The sequence below is a fragment of the Danio aesculapii genome, chromosome 3, assembly GCF_903798145.1.
Source record: "Danio aesculapii chromosome 3, fDanAes4.1, whole genome shotgun sequence".
Taxonomy (NCBI): Eukaryota; Metazoa; Chordata; class Actinopteri; order Cypriniformes; family Danionidae; genus Danio; species Danio aesculapii.
The window spans coordinates 57,285,131-57,308,279 of NC_079437.1; the positions used below are offsets into that span (position 1 = coordinate 57,285,131).

A 23,149-nucleotide genomic window follows, 5' to 3' on the forward strand; every position below is an offset into this window, starting at 1 on the left:
AATTTATGTTAAACAGAGAGAAGATTTTTTCATCACATTTCTGAATGTAATAGTTTTAATAACTCATTTCTAATAACTGATTTATTTTATCTTTGCCATGATGAGAGTAAATAATATTTGACTAGATATTTATCAAGACACTTCTATACAGCTTAAAGTGACATTTAAAGGCTTAACTAGGTTAATTAGGTTAACTAGGCAGGTTAGGGTAATTAGGCAAGTTATTGTATAATGATGGTTTGTTCTGTAGACTATAGAAAAATATATAGCTTAAGGGGCTAATCATTTTGACCTTAAAATGCTTTTTAAAAAATTTAAATCTGCTTTTATTCTAGCTGAAATCAAACAAATAAGACTTTCTCCAGAAGAAAAAATATTATCAGACATACTGTGAAAATTTCCTTGCTCTGTTAAACATCATTTGGGAAATATTTAAAAAAGAAAATCAATTCAAAAGGGGGGGGGGGGGGGGGGCAATTATTCTGATTTCAACTCTATATATATATATATATATATATATATATATATATATATATATATATATATATACACATTGTGTGTGTGTGTGCGTGTGTGTGTGTGTGTATATATAAGACAGCATAAGTGATTGTAATAAAATTCTACATTTATGATTTATGAGCACTTATAAAGTTTATATTAATTTAAACTAAAATAGATTTCCTTTAATTGAATAGAAATGGATATGGGTAATAATGTAATCTGAAAGTTGGCAAACAAGTAAATTTATTTAAAATTGATTTTCATAAAATGTTAATGGATAAATTGTGTCATCAAGATAAATGTAGCTATATTTCATGTTGAAAATAACCGTTCATTGTTTTTATGGTACCATTTGCATGTTTGAACTTTCATGGCTCTTTCTGTTTTGTTATGATGCTTTAAAACAAAATCAAATGTGTTGCTTTTCGTAGGGTAACTTTTTAATTAATATAAATAAAACCACATTTTAAAATAATTTAACCAACAACTGAAATTATTAGCACTCATGTGAAAATGTTTTAATTTTTTATAAATGATGTTTAACAGACCAATGAAATTTGCACAGTAGTTCCTATATATATATATATATATTATAGGAACTACTGTGCAAATTTCATTGGTCTGTTAAACATCATTTGGTTATACATATATATATATATATATATATATATATATATATATATATACATATATATATATATATATATATATATATATATATATATATATATATATATATATATATATATATATATATATATATATATATATATAATTCTGGGGAAAGTTTATTTATTTTAGTTTATCTGTAATAAAAGCAGTTTTTAATTAAAGAATCAAACATACAAACAAACAAACAATAAAAAAAATATTTTAAGCCAAATATTTAGACCCCTTTAGATTTTTTTTGATTTTCTACAAAACAAACTGCTTTTCAATAACTTTCCAAATAACTAACCCAGTTAACAGAATATCCTTAAGCCTCAAATTGTTCTTTAATCTGAATATTATAACTAACAAAATAACTTGTAAAATAATATGTACTTTCATCGTGGCAAAGACCAAATAAATTAGTTATTAAAACGTTTTAAAATGTGTTTTAATGTTTAAAAAAAATCGTCGCCCGTTAAGCAACAATTGGGAAATTATTATTAAAAGAATTCAAAACAGCTAATAATTTTGACTTCAACTTTATATAAATTTGCTACATGACTATCAACATATTCAGTAAAATATAAATATATATATATATATATATATATATATATATATATATATATATATATATATATATATATATATATATATATAATTGGGGAATCAAATCAGTTTGAAGAACAGGCTTTCAATGATAAACTTAAGGTTCACTTCAATATCAATCAGCATTATTGTACTTGTCGCTTTCTTATAGCCTCACAAGGACCTGTTTGAGAGATGCTCAAAACTTAAAAGGAGTCAAAGGTGTTTCAGGTGGAATACAGCAGACAGCACTGCGAAAGAACTGAAGGCGTTTTCTACATCACAGCCTTGCGCGTGCACGGGCAGATGAAGCAGATATTGAAGCGCGCGACCTACCGTGTCTTTCCTCGTCCATCTCTAGCTGATTGAGGAGCGTCTCCGAGCGGCTGTCCTGTCAAGTGAGAGCTCGAAGGTCCCGCTGCTCCTCTGTCCTGCACATGCAGTCTGTGTCCCGCTCATGAAGAGCCCCAGACGCGCCCCTTTCGCCGCCGCCGTGCGCGTGTCCGCCGCAGACTCAGACCTGCTTAAAGAGACAGTTCACTCCAAAACTGATAACAAACCCTCAGGGCATCAGTGTCGGCACTTCCAGCCAAAAATACATGTAGGCCTACAGGCAAAGCTACATGAATAGGGTGTACTAGCCTAAAGACCTTTTTTGTTTGTTTCTTCGGTGACATATTGCGATGTGTAGCACCAGAGGCGAATTTAACCAATAAGCGAGGTAAGCAGCCCCCAATAAATATCTAAAAGTATAAATGATACCTATTTATATAATTTTAACGTAATTAAATATTATTTAGTATACAATCATATAATAATAATGTAAAGTTATGTAATAATAATATTAAAAAATAAAATATCCATCATGGAGCAGTCCAACAGTCAAATTTATAAAAAAAAAAGTGGGGGGCTAATAATTCTGACCTCAACTGTACATGTACTAACAGAGCTTTATGGCCCTCTGCTGGATATACATGCTATTGTTTTACACCAGCAGTCTCCTGTCTCAGATCATATTGTTAATTTTGATAATCATTTGTTTTTTTCTGTTAATAAAAAAATATATTTTGTACAAATAATGAACTAAACATATATTACATATCCACCAAAACACAGCATAAATACTTTTCTGAAAAGTAATTAAAAAAAGGGGGGCAGCACGGTGGCTCAGTGGTTATCACAACTGCCTCACAGCAAGAAGGTCACTGGTTCGAGTCCCGGCTGGGCCAGTTGGCATTTCTGTGAGGAGTCTGCATGTTCTCCCCATTGGTATGGGTTTCCTCTGGGTGCTCCCCCACAGTCCAAAGACATGCGCTAAAGGTGAATTGAACAAACTAAATTATCAGTAGTGTATGTGTGTGAATGAGTCTGTATGGATGTTGCAGCTGGAAGGGCATCCGCTGTGTAAAGCATGTGCTGGATATGTTGTCGGTTCATTCTGCTGTGGTGATCCCTGATGAATAAAGGGACTAAGCTGGAGGAAAATGAATGAATGAATTTAAAAATATATATTTTAATTTGCATCTAATAAACAAACAAACCAACGAATAGATGGACGAACGCAATCACTATGTAAACATTTGTGGTAAAAAATGGTAGCTTATTACATATAATAAAACAGAGCCACTAAAGTCTACACATCCATTTTAAATCCAGCATAGAGTGTATCAGTGAATGTGGTGTTGAATGTAAGTGTGTGAGTTTGTTTTAGAGACGCCGCTCGACTCATCCTCAAACACTCCTGCTGGAGTCTGGACGACCTAGGTTGAATGTGTGCTTCATGCCAGACAGTGAATGAGCATTCAGGGTAATCAAGACTTCCGGACTGACCATTTAATCCAAATGCACTGCCACCCTCTTCTTTCCTTTGGATTCCTTTATAAAACACTGATATTTCAGCATTATATCCGCTCCATTGAGTCTCCCAGTAACGGCGGCCAGTAACACACAACCTGAGGACGAACATCAGATATGTCTGGATGATCAGGATAAGGCTGATCCTCAGTGACATGCGTCACCTTTCTGTTCTCCTCAGACAGAACGAACTGCGTGTGTGCTGTGTTTGGATCATGTGTGAGTAGGTGAGTACAGGCATCTGAATCAAGCAGCAACCTCCCGCTCTCCCTCGCGAAGCAAACACGGAAGTAACTGAAACTGCAATTCATCAAAATTCCTCTAGTCCTGTCTCCATAATAGAGCAGATTTGTTTACAGCCTGGTACAAAGAACGATTTTGGTTCATATAGCTAATAGTATCCTCATGACAACTGTGAGGGGGTGAATTGTTTAGAACTCATCCATTTCCTTTATATTAGGGTTTATTAAGTCTGCATAATTAAGGGCGTGGCCAGTTGAGTGACAGCTAGATCTCGATGAGCGCCATCACTTCACCTCAGCTGATTCCGGCTGATTAGCTGCTAAACTCGGCATATACACATAGACTGTAAAATATATGGACGTAGTACCCGTGACGTCACCCATAGGTTTCTGAAGAGCGCAAAAGAAGCTACTAGTAGGCGCGGCCAACCGTCGCCATTTTGTTCGCGTGTCATCGCACCCATGTCAGGATACTAAACAAGGGCAAAGAGGCGGAGAGTGAGCGAAGCTACAGACACCTGCTGGCACTTTGCTTAGACCTGGCAGACAGACTTTACTTTGGGAGAAACGCTTAATACTTTATTACCTGCGACTCCTTTGTGTTCTGACCACATGTGCTTGGCTGTACACTATATCAATAAAGTGTTTAGACTTTTAAAAACACTGTAGTAATACAGTGAGCCAATAAACATTGTTCTTATGATGTTTTTCTACATGAGGAAAACGCGAATTACTTCCAAACACTTCAGATATAGTGTGTGTTAGTAAATGCAAGACTATTGATGAAATCCAGGCATAACACTGTATGACAACGCTTCAGATGACTGTTCTAGAGCCTACAGCTAATCAATCTGTCACATTCTGGAGTGCTTTACGGGTCTAAAGAAAAATATTAATGATAAATGATCTTAAATAAAATAAATACATTTATAGAGATGGTGTATAAGTATATAACTTTACTCACATGGGAAACGAGGCCACATGAATGGTTTCTGAGCACAATTAAGTGCACACAGCATCCCACATCATCTGATAATTGTAAGAAATAAGTCCAAAAGGCAGCTGACTGTGTAAAGCCACACAAAACAAAACAAAAATACGATGAATATGCTGAGATCAGTGGCTAATCTGCCGGATTCAGCTGAGGTGAAGTGACGGCGACCAGCGAGACCTAGCTGTCACTCAAGTGGCCACGCCCTTAATTATGCAAACTTAATATAACCTAATATAAATGAAACGGATGAGTTATAAAAAATTCACCCCCTCACAGTTGTCATGGAGGGTAATAATAGCTGTATGAACCAAAATCGTTCTTTGTACCAGGCTGTAAACACCTTTTTTTCTGCTGTAAAGTTCTAACAGTGGGCTCAGTTGCAATTTGCTCTATTATGGAGCCAGGACTAGAGGAATTTTGATGAATTGCAGTTTCAGTTACTTCCGTATTGGCTTCCCGAGGGAGAGCGGGAGGTTGCCGCTTGCATATATATCATATTTTTGTTTTGTTTTATGTGGCTTTACACAGTCAATTTTGGAATTATTTCCTTCCATTATCAGATAATACAGCATGCTGTGTGCACTTAATTGTGCTCACAAACCATTCACGTGGCCTCCATTTCCCAGGTGAGTGAAATTATATACTTATATTCCATCTCTATAAATGTATTTGCTTTATTTAAGATCATTTATCATTAATATTTTTTCTTTAGACCCGTAAAGCACTCCAGAATCTGACAGATTGATTAGCTGTAGATCAGTCATATGAAGCGTTGTCATACAGTGTTATGCCTGGATTTCATAACTAGCCTTGCATTTCCTAACACAGACTATATTTGAAGGGTTTGGAAGTAATTCACATTTTCCTCCTGTAGAAAAACATCATAAGAACAATGTTTTGTGGATCAATGTATTACAGGAGTGTTTTTAAAAGACTAAACACTTTATTGATATAGTGTACAGCCAAGCACATGTGGTCAGAACACAAAGAGTCGCAGGTAATGGAGTATTAAGCGTTTCTCCTATAGAAAAGCCTGTTTAAGCAAAATGCTAGCAGGCGTCTGTAGCTTCCCTCACACTCTGCCTCTTTGCCCTTGTTTGGTATCCCCCGGTCGGTGTGATGACACGCAAACAAAACGGCGACATTTGGCCACACTTACAGGTAGCTTCTTTTGGGTTCTTCAGAAACCTATGGGTGATGGGTCAGTGTATCTTTTGATCATTGGACTTTCATTTTAGAAACGGATATCGTAAAAATGAAAAGCGAGCCATTTTTTGATTTTCGTTTTAAAATTCAAAATCGAATGTTGAAATACTAATATAATAATAATAATGGTTTTAACAATATTAAGACTTTCTTTTCAGAAAAATGTTCAGTAAAATAACGTAACGCTAGCATGTAGCGTCAAAATAAATGTTGTTTCATTTAAACCATGCTAACAAAAAATAAATATAGAGCCTATATCCGGCTCTTATTCGAGAAATATGTCGTCTTAATAAGGAAAATGTCTTAAATACAGTTTAAAACATATTAAAAATACAGTTATCACAAGAAAATACCTTTTATAACATTATTAAGTGGAAAGAAATAATAGCACAGCTAGCCGGTGTGTAGCAGTAGTAGTAGTAAAACTATTGTCCTTGACAGGAAATTTGTTTTGGGGATCGCCATATTGCTGCAGACATTCACTAAAAACAATACAAAATACAACAGTTACAAAATTTATAATGCTAATTAAGATAGACTCTTATTAAATAAACCCACTGAAACGGGTACAAAGGATTTCTTATAACGGTTTAACCTACACTTTGGGACTCTATATCGTAACCACATTACGTCAGCCTATCTGGTTTCGGAAAATAAAAACAAGCCTTCTTTCGTTTTCTGGTGATTTTATTTTTTGTTATTCGAAATAAAAAATGAAAATTAAATCATTTTTTAATTTTGTTTTTCCGTTTTTTTACCATCAAAAAGAAAAATGGCTCATTTCAACATTCTGAATTTGAAAACGAAAATCAAAAAGCGGCTCGTCTTTCACGATCCATTTCTAAAATGACACTCCAATGACCGAAAGATACACTGCCGTGACGCCACCGATACGATGTCCATATATTTACAGTCTATAGTCCCCACCAATGTCAAGTGTACACCTTCACCCTTGGCGCCGACACGCGTTTTATTTAAAGCATTTAAAAAAATAAAGAAACTAGTGCTCAAATTTTCATCTCCGTTCATACAATAGCTCTGTATGGGAAACAAACCAGCAATCTTTTTCTCTGATGCGAAATAAAACTCTTAAAAGAAACTGACAAGCAGCTTTTCACAAAAAGTCACAACTTTATTGCACCAGTATATCTATATTTAAGTATTTGCAATACTGAATGACTTCTCTTCAGAAAAGGCATTAGGTACAGAACCATCGACTCAAACATGACAAAAGACACGCTTGTGTTCGTCAGCATCCAGTCTCTGAAAATAACCTACAGTATCTCCAGTGAGTCTCTAAGAGAAAACAGACATCCTACAGAACGCATGGGGGAAGTCCTGCGCGTGTGCGTCCGGTCCTGAACAAGACCTCAAAGCGGACATTCAACACGCGCGCGCACACCTACTGGTTAATAAAATTCCTCATTTACATGTTTTCCACAAACCTTAAATACATTAGGCTTCACTTTAGCAATGTGCATTTAATAAGTAGAATTTGCAATATGTTCTATTCCTTTCTTTAAAAACGAAACCAAGGCGACTTCTCTAAAAACCAAAACAAATTCATGACAGGAGGGAATCACAGAGAGCACAAGGTCGACTGTACAATGTCCTAAACGGAACAACATTGCTTTACTCCTGCGGTGGATTATTAGCATGTACATCATATTGGTGACCCGATGTAGAAAAGCACGGTGAACAGACACGGACGACGGGGTGTTTTACAGCTCACGCGGAGGATGTTTGGACCAGCGTTCGAAGAGTTTCTCCCAGGACTGACCGTCCGCAGGATTGACTGGAGTTGCATAGAGAGTAGAAAAAGAGATGCAGGATGGGGCAAACGCTAACTCAAACGAGCAGATCCAGAGTCTAATTATTAGCTGTTTCAGCCCTCCTGGCAAAAACACAGTGGTTTGTGTTAAGGCCCGTGTTTATTTGTCTCACGTGGATGAAATGTATTGCATTGTCGTCGTATGCAGCGCTTTTGTGCATAAAAGACACGTTTTCAGATTGGAAATGGTCACAAGAGAGTCACTTTAGAAATGATGATCACTGCGAGTGTGGATTTGATGAGGGGAAGTAGTATGGCCTTGATGTATTGTAATGCAGAACGCCAGGGCTTGTCTTATAATATAGAGAACTGGCTTCAATATGACGAAGCTAAATGACTGTATACAGGGAGATTACATGTGAATTATGCTTTAAAACATTAGCAGGTGGCAGATTCGGTTTCTCATGTTTACAAGTGTAAGGTTTCTCATCTCGATGAGAAACTGGTGGTCTGGATCATTGGCCATTTCAGCTCGAACAGTCCTTTAAAACCAGCCCGGTTAAACAATTGTTTCCATAAGCTCATGAAAGATTAACGGGCTCATAACAACTCACATTTACTATGACCCTCATAAGGGCACCATTAGTGGAATATATTGTGGATTTCAGACGGCCTGAAGAGAGAGAGCCTCAGCCTCATCGCTTTATTTCACAGTACTGCTGTATTCTGGGTAACTTGTGTTCTTCGGGAGAATTCGAGACAGATCTGACTGCTTCTGATCCAATGAGGCAACTGGTCTGGTCACGGCACGCGCTTGGGACCCGCATCTCAAAACTGAAAAACAAAAACAACTGATGGTTATTAACATGCAAGAAGGTTCATACTTTCCTAGTTCACACTGGTGGTCTACTTGGGGTGTGTTTAGTTTAGTTTGTATGGTTCAGAGGAAATAAATTTTATGCTTTGTTCTGGTTTGCTTAGCATTTACGCTTTTATTTTTAAGGTTTAATCTAGATATTTATAAAATAAATAAATAAAAACATATAAATAAATAAAATCAAAATAAATAAACTTAATAATAAATCAAAATGTGAATAAATCTAAATAAACAAATACATATTAATAAAAACAAATGTAGAAATAAAAATAATAATAAATTAATACATTACTAAATAAAACAAACCAATAAAAAATTTATATAAATAAAAATAAATGTTAAATAAAAAATAAATGAACAAACAATAAACAAATAAAAATGTATATAAACATAAACAAAAACAAAACAGACAAAATACATATAAATGAATAAAAATATTTCCCAGAGATGGGTTGCGGCTGGAAGGGCATCTGCAGCGTGAAATATGTGCTGGATAAGTTGGAGGGACTAAGCCGAAAAAAAATGAATGAATAAAAATATAAATAAACACAAATATATAAAAATAAATAAATAGTAAAAAAAAGAATAGTGTTAAAAATCAATAAATAATAATAAATATATATATATATATATATATATATATATATATATATATATATATATATATATATATATATATATATATATATATATATATATATATATATATATATATATATATATTATATAATATATTATAAATCAAAACAAGTAAACAATAATTCAACACATAAATAAAAAATAAACAAAGTAAAATAAACAAATATAAATAAATAAATGTTTTATTTAGATAAAAAAAAGATTAAAAAACTACAAATAAAACAAAATACACAAATACATACAAATAAAAAATAATATAATATTAAAAATCAAAACAAGTAAACAATAAATTAATACATAAATAAAAAAAATAAACAAATAAAAATAAATAAATATAAATAAAAAGTAATAAAATAAAAAGTAAACAAACAAATATTAATATACAAAATTTTTATAAATATAAATAAAAAACAAATACATATAAATAAATATATAAATACAAATAAACAAATAACAATAGTCATAATAAATATAAATAAAAAACAAATGAAAATAAATAAATGTAAATATAAAGGAATAAAATAAATAAATAATAAAAAACAAACAAAATTGTAAATAAATATGAATAAAAAATAAACAAATACACAAATAAATAAATATAAATAATCCAAAAAAAATTAAAATCAACATAAATAAACCAATAAAATAAATATAAATGAATAAAAACAAAAACATTTAAAAACAATTATAAACATATAAATAAAATAAAAATATATTTTAAAAAATCTCCCTTATGACATGCACTTTACCATGGAATTAAATTGTCAAAAATATCAGACTTCAGTCATACAAATTACCATCAATAATAGTTTAAACTGGAGAAGAAATAAAGAGAATAAGGTGAAGCACCGTTGAGTGTCGATAGCCCAGACAGCTCCGTCTGCCTCCCGTCACAGACCACATGTTACGATGCTCCTGGATCTTCTGGAAGACGTTTCCGTTCCACCTCCTGTCCTTTCGGTATTTTTTAATTTTCTTCACCTGTTTAAATGAGGCAAATAAAACAACTTGGTCTATACACTTCACATATACTTAATAATACAAAACATACAGTTAAAGTCAGAATTATTAGCCCCCCTGTACATTTTATCCCCAATTTCTGTTTATCGGAGAGATTTATTTCAACATTTCTAAACATAATAGTTTTATTATCTCATCTCTAATAACTGATTTATTATATCTTTGCCATGATGACAGTACATAATATTTGACTAGATATTTTAAGACCTTAGATCTGAGGGGGGCTAATAATATTGACCGTTTAAAAATTAAAAACTGCTTTTATTCCAACCAAAATAAAACAAAAATCTCTCCAGAAGAGAAAATATTTGATAGAAAATACTGTGAAAAACTCACAGGTGGGCAAATCATTTTGACTTCAACTGTTTATATAGACTCAGAATCCATATATGTTATCTGCAGAGTCTCAACTGTCTTCAGGATTCGCATGTATTAACCAAGCGGCAACCTCCCGCTCTCCCTCGGGAGGCCAATACGGAAGTAACAGAAACTGCAATTCATCAAAATTCCGCTAGTCCTGGCTCCATAATAGAGCAAATTGCAATTGAGCCCACTGTTAGAATGGCCAACTTTACAGCAGAAAAAAAGGTGTTTACAGCCTGGTACAAAGAACGATTTTGGTTCATATAGCTATTATTACCCTCCATGACAACTGTGAGGGGGGTGAATTTTTTTATAACTCATCCATTTCCTTTATATTAGGTTATTTTAAGTTTGCATAATTAAGGGCGTGGCCACTTGAGTGACAGCTAGACACTTCACCTCAGCTGAATCCGGCAGATTAGCCACTGATCTCGGCATATTCATCGTATTTTTGTTTTGTTTTATGTGACTTTACACAGTCAGCTGCCTTTTGGACTTATTTCTTACAATTATCAGATGATATGGGATGCTGTGTGCACTTAATTGTGCTCACAAACCGTTCACGTGACCTCGTTTCCCATGTGAGTAAAGTTATATACTTATACACCATCTCTATAAGTGTATTTGTTTTATTTAAGATCATTTATCATTAATATTTTTCTTTAGACCCGTAAAGCACTCCAGAATGTGACAGATTGATTAGCTGTAGGCTCTAGAACAGTCATCTGAAGCGTTGTCATACAGTGTTATGCTGGAGTTCATCAATAGTCTTGCATTTACTAACACAGACTATATTTGAAGTGTTTGGAAGTATTTCGCGTTTTCCTCCTGTAGAAAAACGTCATAAGAACAATGTTTAGTGGCTCAATGTATTACTACAGTGTTTTTAAAAGTCTAAACACTTTATTGATATAGTGTACAGCCAAGCACATGTGGTCAGAACACAAAGGAGTCGCAGGTAATAAAGTATCAAGCGTTTCTCCCAAAGTAAAGTCTGTCTGCCAGGTCTAAGCAAAGTGCCATTAGGTGTCTGTAGCTCCGCTTACTCTCCGCCTCTTTGCCCTTGTTTGGTATCCCGCCGTGGGTGCGATGACGCGCGAACAAAATGGCGACGGTTGGCCGCGCCTACTTGTGGCTTCTTTTGCGCTCTTCAGAAACCTATGGGTGACGTCACGGATACTACGTCCATATATTTTACAGTCTATGGTATTAACACACTCTCTAACAGTCAACAATATTTTACACAATCTAGCTCCTGCTTGATCAGTTGTCATTTTAGAAATAGATAGGCTTGTCTAGTATTTTTGTCTATTCTTGTGCATGTTTGGTGGTCGTCAAAAACATCTTATTTACAGCTAGTATTAATTTAATCATACAAAAACTAATAGTCTGCCTTATGGTACCATCACAGAGAGGTTATAAGTCACCATCCAAAACCTTTAATGTTCCTCGTAGGTGGAATGATCTTCCCATTCCCACATGGACTGCAGATTCACTGGTACAAGGGCGTAGGTTTGCACATGACATAGGTGGGGACTGGTGGAAAAAAAAAATAATAATAATAATATCTTTATTCTCCATTTCCACCTGGGGATACTCTTCCCGAGGCCCTCAGACTATGCAGAGTCACTGATTCGATCCAAGACCAACGACGAGATGATCCCAAGGTTTCCATATCCTGGACCAGGCCGTATCCTGAGCGGCTACTGTGATGGTCATGGAAGAGTGGAGAACATGAGACTGATTCCTGTGACGCTCCAGAGACAGACGAGTCTTCGCTGAGGCCAGCTTCCAGCCTCCGCCGCTGAGACTGCAGCTCTGCACAAGACGTTTGGCCAGCGGAGAAATTAAAATGATCGTGCCCAACTGAGTCTGGTTTCTCTCAAGGTTTTTTTCTTCACTTCCGCCTTTAGTAAAGTTTTTTTTCCCTCTCCGCTGTCGCCACTGACTTGCATGGTTCGGGATCTATAGAGCTGCGCATCGTTGGATTTGCTCTTCAGTGTTTGGACTCTCAGTAGTGATTATTAAACCACACTGAACTGAGCTAAACTGAACTGAACTTAAACACTACAAACTGAACTACACTGTTCCTATTTACTGTGACCTTTTATGTGAAGCTGCTTTGACACAATCTACATTGTATAAGCGCTATACAAATAAAGGGGAATTGAATTGAATATATATATGGGGGGTATATATATGGGGGAATGGGGGGTCCGGGTGGTTTGAAAGACCAAAAGTTGGATTATTATTATTATTATTATTATTATTATTATTATTTTGCTTGTATTTTTCTTTTTTAAATGGCCAAATTCTGACTGTGGAAAGTTAAATGTTCTGGCCAGTTTTAACAGATTTCTAAAAATAAAAGTAATGATAGATGACGATAAGTTCGTATTTTAAATAGAAGTATCTTTTTTCAGATTTCTTTATTATAAATTTTCATTACTTATAAAACTGTAATATAAAACTTACAATTTAAATGCACATGGTCCTGATAGTGTAATGTTAAAAGAATGAAACACGTCTCAAATATCAGTATTGATAAAGGATGGAGCACAGGATGTAGTTTTTCTGACAAACTGTTTCAAATTGCACATGCGACTCTGAGAGATTAGGAGAACTGGCAGGGATCATATACTTTTACACGTCGCTGTTTATTATGCAGTTAGTTTTCAGAGCATGTTATGCACAGACAGACTACATCAGTCTGCTATAACGAGCAAAATCAGAAACCCCTCTTCTCACCCCCACCACACCAAACGACAACCTCAAATCATTTTGCAATTCTGAGTGTGCCTCACACAGGTTATTAGTTTGACAAATCCCAAGTAGAAAACATTTAATCTTTTATCTCCGACACAAACTGACAAGTTCTCCACATTTGCACCAGACACTTTCAATCACGCCATATCTCAAACAATCACTCCATGGCTGCGTCCAAAACCGCATACTTCCATACTATATAGTACGCTAAAATCAGTATGCGAGACGAGTAGTATGTCCGAATTCATAGAATTCGAAAATCAGTATGCGAAAAGCACCCGGATGACTTACTAGTTCAGACGAGATTCTGAAGTGCGCATCCCATCCATGCTGCGCTATCCCATGATGCCCCGCGAGTGAATTCATGAATGGGAGTAAAGCGACGCAACTGACGCAGGTAGGTCACGTGACCATGACAAAATGGCGGATGTAGTACGTCCGAATTCCATTCATACTTTTCACATTCATACTGTATAGAACGTACTTCTCTAATGGCGGAGTAGTACGTTTAAATTTAAATGCAGTACCTACTGAGTAGTAGGCGGTTTCGAACGCAGCCCATATCTCAGGAACTAATAAAAAAATATGCATTTAGGAAGTGTGCTTCACACAGGTGAGTGGGTTTGACAAACCACCTGTAGTTCACTAATATATTGGTTTAACAGGGACAATATTGGAAATTATTTCACACATATAGCGACAATTGAAAATTCGAAACAAGTTAAGTACAAGTTCTTTGTATGAAACATTAAAGCGCTTTACTTGCATTTAAAGCATCTATGTACATAAACTCACGTTTGCAAGTGACAATTTCATGCACAACCTGAAATGGGACGTTGCGTTTAAGCAAAATACAACATTTCAGACCATACGCTCTATGATAAAACTAACACTCAGCAAAACTAGCACTAGTAATATGTCTGTAAACGGTCTACAGTGGACTATTAGTCTGAGATCTGCTTTAAACGACTCTTCGGTACTAAGCACAGAACATATGAGAGGTCAGAGTTTTAATCCTCACCTTTCCGCTGTCGAACTCACTATCCCACTCATCAATGACAGTCAGGTTTTTAGCGTAGCGTGAATCCTGAATGGCATCTCTGCTGATGAGCGACGGATCGCCTTCCCAACTGAGAACTGATGGATGAAATGATTCAATAATTCAGCAAAGCAAATCAAGGATTCAGATGAGAACTTCAGTAGATCCTAAAAGACTTTTTGGAGATATTCCTTTAGGTTACCTACAGCTAAAAACTGTAATAAGTGGAAACATGATAGAGGTCTTTTAACCTCTTCCAAGATGTTTTTTACATGCATTTTTTTTACTACTACTTTATTTGGGCTTATTGGAACCTAATTAGAATAAAACCCAAGTATCATCTTTTGATATGATGTACTTTTAGAGAAAAATTATGTCCATATATGTGGACTCGTGTCCGAATTTACATAAAACACTTTTTCCTGACTGTTTTTAACGCATATAAAACACATACAACTTTTTTTGAACTTGTTTTGACCATCAGAGAGTGAAAACAACATTTTCTTCTGCCCATTTTGGACAGTTAAAAATTGTGTTTGGGACATTTCATATGCTGCAAAACAGTTGCAGGATGACACTGTATGTCTGTACCAAAATAAAAAACATGCAAAGTATTTTAAACAGCCACTTAAGAGCTAAACTTTGCTGTTCACATATGTGGACACACAAGCCCTAGGAGGTTAAATATTCTGAGGCAGTTTTTTGGAATAAGTTACGTCTGGACATACAAGGCATTTCAAATACAGGTAGTTTAAAAATGCAGTACACGTAAGAGTGACACCCGGTGGTAGGATAAGGTATTGCACTCCAAATTCAAAACACTTTCACCGCGCTTCTGCTCTGAAACACAGGGTGCCAGATTGACGACACCAACAGAATAAAGCCTGACTATAAGGGAAAGGAAAGAACAAACGAAAGACACTTTGATTGTAAGCTCACCCTCAGTTCCATAGGCTTTATCAGAGGAGTTCTTGAGGAGCTCCTGAACCACATCACAGCTTTTCTTGCCGTCCCAGCAAACAGGAGCAGCGCAGGAGTTTTTCCCAGACACAACCTCTGCTTCTTCATGATTCTGGCTGCTCTTGAATCCATCCTGAACCTGACTGTCCCAAACAATCACTGGAGCTGAAACATAAAACAGAGAAATGTAACTTATTTGCGGTCTTAAAAAATAAAATCATTACATTTTGGGGAATTGTATTCAAAGGTGATATGTAAACAACATTTTGCCATCAATAACTGCTCTTGGTGTCATGAGTCATTCACTGAATGCTGCCGATTAATTCAGAATGAAGAAAGTGACTGTCAACTATGCTGTCAAATTGCCACTTTCTGACTTAATTGTATTAATGTCATTCAAAAGAGCATTAAATAATCCTAATCCTGCTGTAAAATGCCCGCAAGTCAGCACTTCTCCTTGTTGGGATAATCCATCCACCTCACAGGTGTGGCATATCAAGATACTGATTAGACAGCATGATTATTGCACAGGTGTGCCTTAGGTTAACCACAGTAAAGCTGCGGTCACACTGGGATTTTCCTCCCATAGACTTCCATTCATACGCACGTGAATGCGTCAGACCGGAACGCAGGGTCATGCGTCGAGTTTCGCAGGTTGCTGCGGTGCAAAGTTCAAGCTTGGTGACTTCTAACCTGCGAAATCGCATCACTTGACTGCGTGAGACCAATCGAGGATCAAAACACGACCTCTCTGAGCAGAAATTTAAAACATGGAGCAATCGTTCGCTTTTTTTAAATGTCTAATAAACTTGTTTAATCCCGCCCCATTTCGCAGCGCCGCACGACAGAATTTCACACACACAAAGTCCAGTGTGACCGTAGCTTACAAGGCCACTCCAAAATGTGCAGCTATATTGTATTGGGAAGTGTTACACATCTCCTCCTCATGGAGTCGATCAGGTTGTTGATTGTGACCTGTGGAATGATGGTCCACTCCTCTTTCATGACAGCGCAAAGTTGCTGGATATTGGCAGGAACTGGAACATACGCCTCCCCATACCCTTACCCCACTGCTACAATACATTACAACAACAAACCACTCAACGCCACACACACAGTCTGCCATCAACCCCACAGTGAAAACTGGGATTCATCCATGAAGAGACCACCTCTCTAAAGTGTTAGGAGACAACTGTGTGCATTTGCCCACTCAAGACGGTTACGATGATGAACTACATTCAGGTCGAGAGCCAGATGAGGGCAACGAGCATGATGATAAGCTTCCGTTTCTGCAGAAATTCTTTGGTTAAGCAAAAAGATTGTCATAGCTTCTGTCTAGGATGGCTGGTCTCAGACAATCTTGGAGATAAAGATGCTGGAAGTGGAAGTCCTGAATTGGTGTGGTTACACATGGTCTGTGGTTGAGGCCATCTTGACATGCCTCACCTATGAGATGGACGGATCATCTCAGCAATAGAGAAGTGCTCACTAACACAGAATTAGACAAATGTGTGAACGATATTTGAGAGAAATATGTCTTGTGTGTACATAGGGAAAAAAGCTGTAGCTCTTGAAGTTTCATGAACTCGAGTTTCAAATCATTTTGTCAACCCAGGCTCATTCTGAAAACGTAGTCCTGTGGACATTTCTAGAGACCGCGAAATACGTCCCGGGAGGTACGCATTTTTGCAGTTTTTGTTTTCGCGAATCCAGGAGAAGTCGCTGCGTGCACTTTTTCGTATTTCAAATTTCTCTCGCGAGTGTTCGCGCGTAAAAGCACCAGAGGCTGAACGTCTGTCTGACTAACTGGCCGGCCGACCAATCGACAGACCCACATTCCTCCTTCCCCTAATATCAACCAATTTTATCGATTGACCCCCTCACCCACTTCCCTAAAACCCAAACAACGGTTTACAAAAGCCGTCCAGAAAAAGAAAAGCCCCCATCTGATTTTTACCACGTTCTCGGATTTTACCACATTCTTTGTGTTACCTGATTTCTGGTAGCGCTCTTCCCTGGACACGAACCCTGTCGTCGTCTTGGTCATCTCCTCTCTGCATCTCAAGTCTGCCGATGTACACGACGACACATAGGGTAAGCGGTCAGCCGATAAGCGCGAAAAGAAACGGCGTCACACCGCCCCGTAGCGTTAGTTTAAAAAAAATTCAATGCAGCCATACGTACCCCCGGCTACATAATTTGCGGTCTCCAGAAACGTCCGCGGGACTACGTTTTCAGAATGAGCCTGGGTTGATTTTTGTATAAGCCCATCAAACAAAAACATGTTAGCTGAATGAGGTTATATCTCTAATACTGTGTATTTTAAACAGAAATGTGACTTATTTCTAAATAACTATTTAAAGAAAAAAGGTCTAACGGGGCTCGAAATTGCAACCGTTTTGGTCCCAAACGTTTTGCACCCGAAATTATCTATAGACACACTTTTCGAAGAGTGGATAAAAGACTTCCAGTGGGTTAAAGTCCGCTATGAAAACTAAAGGCATTCACTGTAAAGCCAGTGGTACGGAGTTTTCAGGTAACAGTGTTTGCCACATCTACACATTTTTAACCAAGAGATGTTCTAACGTTATTTAATCCTTCATTTAATCGTCATCGTGCAACTGGTACAGCGTTCACCATCGCTAAAGAGCTTGCATTCACTTAGATTAAACTAATATTGCACCTAAAGATAAGACCGTTTTTGCTGTCAGGATGACGTATGTGAATGATAAGTTATATGTCAATATCAACTGTGCAATATCAGACAGCACCCGTGAGAACAACAAAGTTACTATCGTTAGCTCAGTTCATCTCAATGTCAAGCAGGGCTGGTGGGCGCATGCAGATTGTTTTGTTTGTTTGTTTTGATTAGTGTTGATTTCAAATGCAATAAATCTGGTAATATAAAACGCATAGTAACTGTGCTCATAAATTTTGGTGGGTGCACCTAAATTTTGTCTGGTGCATCTACGTTTTTGAAGTTAGGAGCACCGGTGCTACTAAGAAAAAAAGGTTAATTTCGAGCCCTGTCTAATGTGTATGATGGACAGCAGCATGTATATTAACCTGCTTTCGATTTATCAGGTTTCCTCTTGTCCGTATTGCTCATCTCACTGGACTCAACTCCATTCGTCTCTTGAAGATCTATGTGAAGATTTCCTCCATTGCTCTGCCTTTCATTCTCTTCTTGGAAATCTTTCTGTTTTCTCTTTTTCTTTTTCTTCTTGGTCTTTCGTAGTTCCTCTGTCTTCTCATTAGCATCACCAACCTCTTTTACAACAGAGCTACAAGAAAAAAACAAGTCAATTGCCATGTTTAATGAATGATGTTACAATAACTATACTTATATTTAAGAACATTTTATATTAGACCACAGGTGTATCAAATCACTGTAATTTAAAAATGGTTAACTTTCTATTGCAGGAAGCAGCCTCGTTGTCATTTCTGACTTAGAACCTGAGAGAGAACAAAACGCTGCCTGGGACGTGGTATGTGGTGTGAATGTGGCACTGTGCACAAATGTAGCTTGAGACATGGTCAGCATCTCCAGGCAATTTATTCATCACAAAAAATGATGGTCCTTTCACAGAGCTAATGCTGAGTGATCCTCCAGGACAGCTTCTTAGCCAATGGGTGAAACGTATTTCATCATCATTGCATGATGACTCCCCAACCACTGATCCCTGGGACAGGAACAAAGACTTCCTCCACGTCTAAGGCCTTGATCATGTGAAATGGGTCGCCCCTTAGGGAAAACACCTTGGTCCTAAATCACCACTGCAGAGGTCTCATTTATGTATAACAGTACACAAATGTCTCATTGGACACTGTTCTTATCAGACCCAACAGTTTCTGAAGTTGTGTGGCTGTGGCCTAGCTGAGGATCACTGCTCCCCAAATCATTGAAGTTGGCAGGTCTGGTTGACTGGGCACCCAAGGAAAACAGATACCTTATAATGAGGTGTGTACTGCTCTTCTTCAGTGGGGTCTACCCTCACCAGCCTGATATTTCAGACAACAGAACTATGTAATGCAATGTGTGTATTTTTATAGCACATTTATCATGTATGTTCATACACCCAAAGCACTTCACAATCACCACAACACCACCAGTGTGCAGCACCCACTTGGATGTGACAGGAGCCATAGGACAACGGTGCCTCACCACACACCAGCTATTGGTGGAGCGGAGAGACAGTGATACAGCCAATTCAGTGGATGGGGATGATTGGGAGGGCATGATTGGTAAGGGCTGATGGAGGGAATTTGGTGAGGTCACAGAAGTTATACCCCTACTCTTTACGAGAAATGCCATGGGATTCTTAATGACCACAGAGAGTCAGGACCTCGGTTTAACGTCTCATCCGAAAGACGGTGCTCACTGACAGGATGGTGTCACCTTGACTTTTACTGGGGTATTAGGACTCACACAGACCACAGGTTGAGCACCCCCTGCTGGCCTCACTAACACAATTTCAAACAGCAACCTAGTTTTCCTATGTGGTTTCCCATCCAGATACTGACCAGGCTCAGCCCTGCTTAGCTTCAGTGAGTAACCAGTCTTGGGCTGCAAGGTGATATGACTATGAAGTCTCTCAAGACAATGATGGTCCTTGAACCAGTGAAAGTGCTAATCTGAAATCACCTTGAAATACAGAGGGTGGTGGCACTAGCAGGACAATCTCTGAGGGCACCATAAGTAAAACAGAAACCATATAAAGAGATGTAGACTCCTCCCATTCAGAGAAGATTTGCCCAGCTCGATATCAGAACTTCTTAATCAAGGGTTGTCTAGAGATTACAAAAGGTTCTCAAATCCCCCTATTTATTAGAGGTTCCAGCTGATAATGTAGTCCCACACCCATAACCTTTGTGGTGAAGTATGAGATGTGACACATAAAACTAGCTTGATACCCCCAGGGGATTACAGTGCCTTGAAGCACTGAGTGTATAAGACAGTCGAATCCCCAAGAGCACTAATAAGCACAGTATGAGGTGGTGTTGACTGGTTGCCTGACCTAGAAGCCTGATTCTACTAGTAACAGTATTTCTCTTCAGTCTTCAGTTCGAGATCAGGGCCATTCAATTGGATTATTTCTCCAACAAAATCATATATAGAGGAACTACATATACAATACAGATGCTCTAATATTTCCTCACAGGTTCACATGGTGGGTGGTGAAAAGGTCATTTGACATGGATAAATATTTAATGTTATACCAGGTATTACTGCAGTCAAACAATGGTTTGAATAGTGAAGCTGTTAAAAAAATTTAACTTACCACTTTGATGATGTGGCTCCATTCCTGTGCTCCTCCAGTTGCTCAGCGAGTTTGTACTTCTTTTTCTTTTTCTTCTTCAGGTTGGGGTGTTTCTCAAGCACAGGCTGAGGTTTTGTCTGCTGAATCTCCTCCGCTTCAGAAAGCTTAAACCCATTTCCTTTGGCAGCAGTGCTGATGCTCCATGTTTCTCCAAGGCACCAGTCCTCATCTTGATGGGGCTCAAGATGGGACTGCACACTCTCTCTCTGTCCCTCAACATCATCTGCCTCTGCTTCCCTTTTCCGTTTCTTCTTTTTCTTTTTCTTCTTCTGGTTTTCAGCTCTTGACTTTGGTTCTTCGGGGGCTGAGGCTGTAAGGTCACCCTGCTCCACTTCTGAATGTGATCTTTTTAGCTTCTTTTTCTTGTTTTTTACTACAGGACTGGCAAGAAGTGGTGTGGTTGAGGCCGACAAGTTCTGGCTCTGAATTGGTCCGGGTGAACTGTGTGGCTGATGGCCATTGGTCTGCAGAGAGAGAGTAGGAGCGAGTGGCTCCACAGTGGAGGAGGGCCGTTTTAGGGGACTCAAATCTTTAGAAAGGTGAGCTGAAGGTGGAGACTGAAGGCTGAGCGAATGAGGTGAAAATCTAGGCCAAATACACAAACATTTACATTATTACAAGTTGAGAAATGCTTTGATACCAACATGAATAGAATGAGAAAAGATGTCAAATAGGCCTCTCCAAATTACTGTCACTAGTAAATGGTTTGGAAAGTGCATTTGTTGTATTAGAAGTGTTGTCGCATGTGTCATTTAGTAAAAAACATTAAGGTATAATGACACATTTAATAACAAATTTTAAATATTCAACAATTCAAGCAACTAATTCTAGACATTCCAGACCAGGGGTGTCCAAACTTGGTCCTGGAGGGCCGGTGTCCGGCAGATTTTAGCTCCAACTTGCCTCAACAAACCTGCAATAATGTTTCTAGAAAGCCTAGTAAGTGCTTGATTAGCTAGCCCAGTTGTGTCTGATTTGGGTTGGAACTAAACTTCTCAGGAAACCGGCCCTTCAGAACCAAGTTTGGACACCCTTGTTCTAGACATTTATCAAAATCATCTGTCACTACTATCGTTTTTAAGTCAATGGGAAAAATAGGCATGAAAATGAAAAGACAACCTACTTTTTGTGTGACAGCTGAGGGAATTTCGTAATTTGAACAAGGAGAGTTGGTTTCTTATCAAAAATAACAAAACACAAAGTTTCTTATGATTCATCTATAGGAGTTGCACTATGTAAGGTCTAGTAATGTTTTAATTACCTGAAAAAGCACAGACTAACATATAAAGTTTGGGTTTTAGGAATCAAATTAAGACAGATAAAACTAAAAGTTTCAAATTAAGTTCTGCATGATCATAGTATAAAAAAAATGGGCTTGATTTTTCTGAACAGACTAAACTTGGGACTTTGCATTGAAAGTGTGCATCTGGACAGTACCTGTGGTGCGGGTGGAGCGAGGCTGGGCTGAGAAAGTGTGTGGGGTCACTGGACAGATGAAGAGATGAAGGGGGCCGAGCCTCAGTGCTGCTGCTCAGGCTCTGCCGGACACTGGCCTGCAGTTATTGACATAAATAAAAACTTTGTGGTCTAAAAAAAATTTTAAATTAAAAAAAAAAAAAACATAGCCATGAAACGTGACAATGACAAAGGGACCCATATGGGGAAGGAAATCAAGACCAAAGAAAATAAGAAAGGAAGAAAACAGAATAGGAATGGGGAAGGAAAAAAGAAAGTGTAGCAGAGAAGAATTAGAAATTGTTAGAAATCAAAAGAAAAAAGAAAAGAAAATCTTAAAAAGGACAGCAGTGAAAACTGCAAACTGACATGAGCTGAGAATTAAACGTAGTATTAATACAGGATTATAACTGGCTGGCATTAGCAAAAACCTAGCGTTCCAGTCTGAACTGGTCTTTAAATTAATACCTGTTTGTCAAAGAGGAATGAAGTGGACAAACATGGTAAGGCAAACACACAAACGATCTTGAAAGCGCTAGCAGAAGAACGGAGACAACAGAAGTAGAACTGACCTTCTTGGCTGACAGGGCAAGCCGTTTGGCAGGCGGCGGCGACATGGTGCTGATAGGCTCTGATGTGACATTGGTGAGGGCCTGCGGTTTGAGTTTCTTCTGCTCCTCTGTGCTCTTGGCTGGAGATGCTGGACTGTTCACACTTGACGGATCTCCAGCAGGAGCACTCCTTGTACCAACAGACTCCTGAAAGAGAGATAAAACACCAAACCGTTTTCATAAACCAGCGTACTGTCATTATATGAATCAATATGTGCCATTAACAGCTTCATACTTGAACAGTGTTCAGTGAAAAACAATCTCAATTTCAATGTTTACCACAACTACATG

General features: G+C 37.6%; 2 protein-coding genes across 2 annotated transcripts in view; both read right to left on the minus strand.

Moving 5' to 3' along the window:
- Window positions 1-2,156, minus strand: part of cyth1a (cytohesin 1a) — a 107,851-nt gene extending 105,695 nt beyond the window's left edge. The window contains exon 1 of the mRNA XM_056454286.1: window positions 2,077-2,156. Within this exon, the coding sequence (XP_056310261.1) occupies window positions 2,077-2,095 (19 nt within the window). The 5' untranslated portion in view covers window positions 2,096-2,156. The remainder of the gene's footprint in view (window positions 1-2,076) is intronic.
- Window positions 2,157-7,147: 4,991 nt separating this feature from the next.
- usp36 (ubiquitin specific peptidase 36) overlaps window positions 7,148-23,149 on the minus strand; it is a 43,394-nt gene continuing 27,392 nt past the window's right edge. Inside the window, 8 exon segments of the mRNA XM_056454287.1 lie at window positions 7,148-8,641; window positions 10,173-10,304; window positions 14,494-14,609; window positions 15,451-15,636; window positions 18,538-18,755; window positions 20,754-21,377; window positions 22,230-22,345; window positions 22,820-23,005. Coding sequence (XP_056310262.1) covers window positions 8,636-8,641; window positions 10,173-10,304; window positions 14,494-14,609; window positions 15,451-15,636; window positions 18,538-18,755; window positions 20,754-21,377; window positions 22,230-22,345; window positions 22,820-23,005 — 1,584 coding nt within the window. The 3' untranslated portion in view covers window positions 7,148-8,635.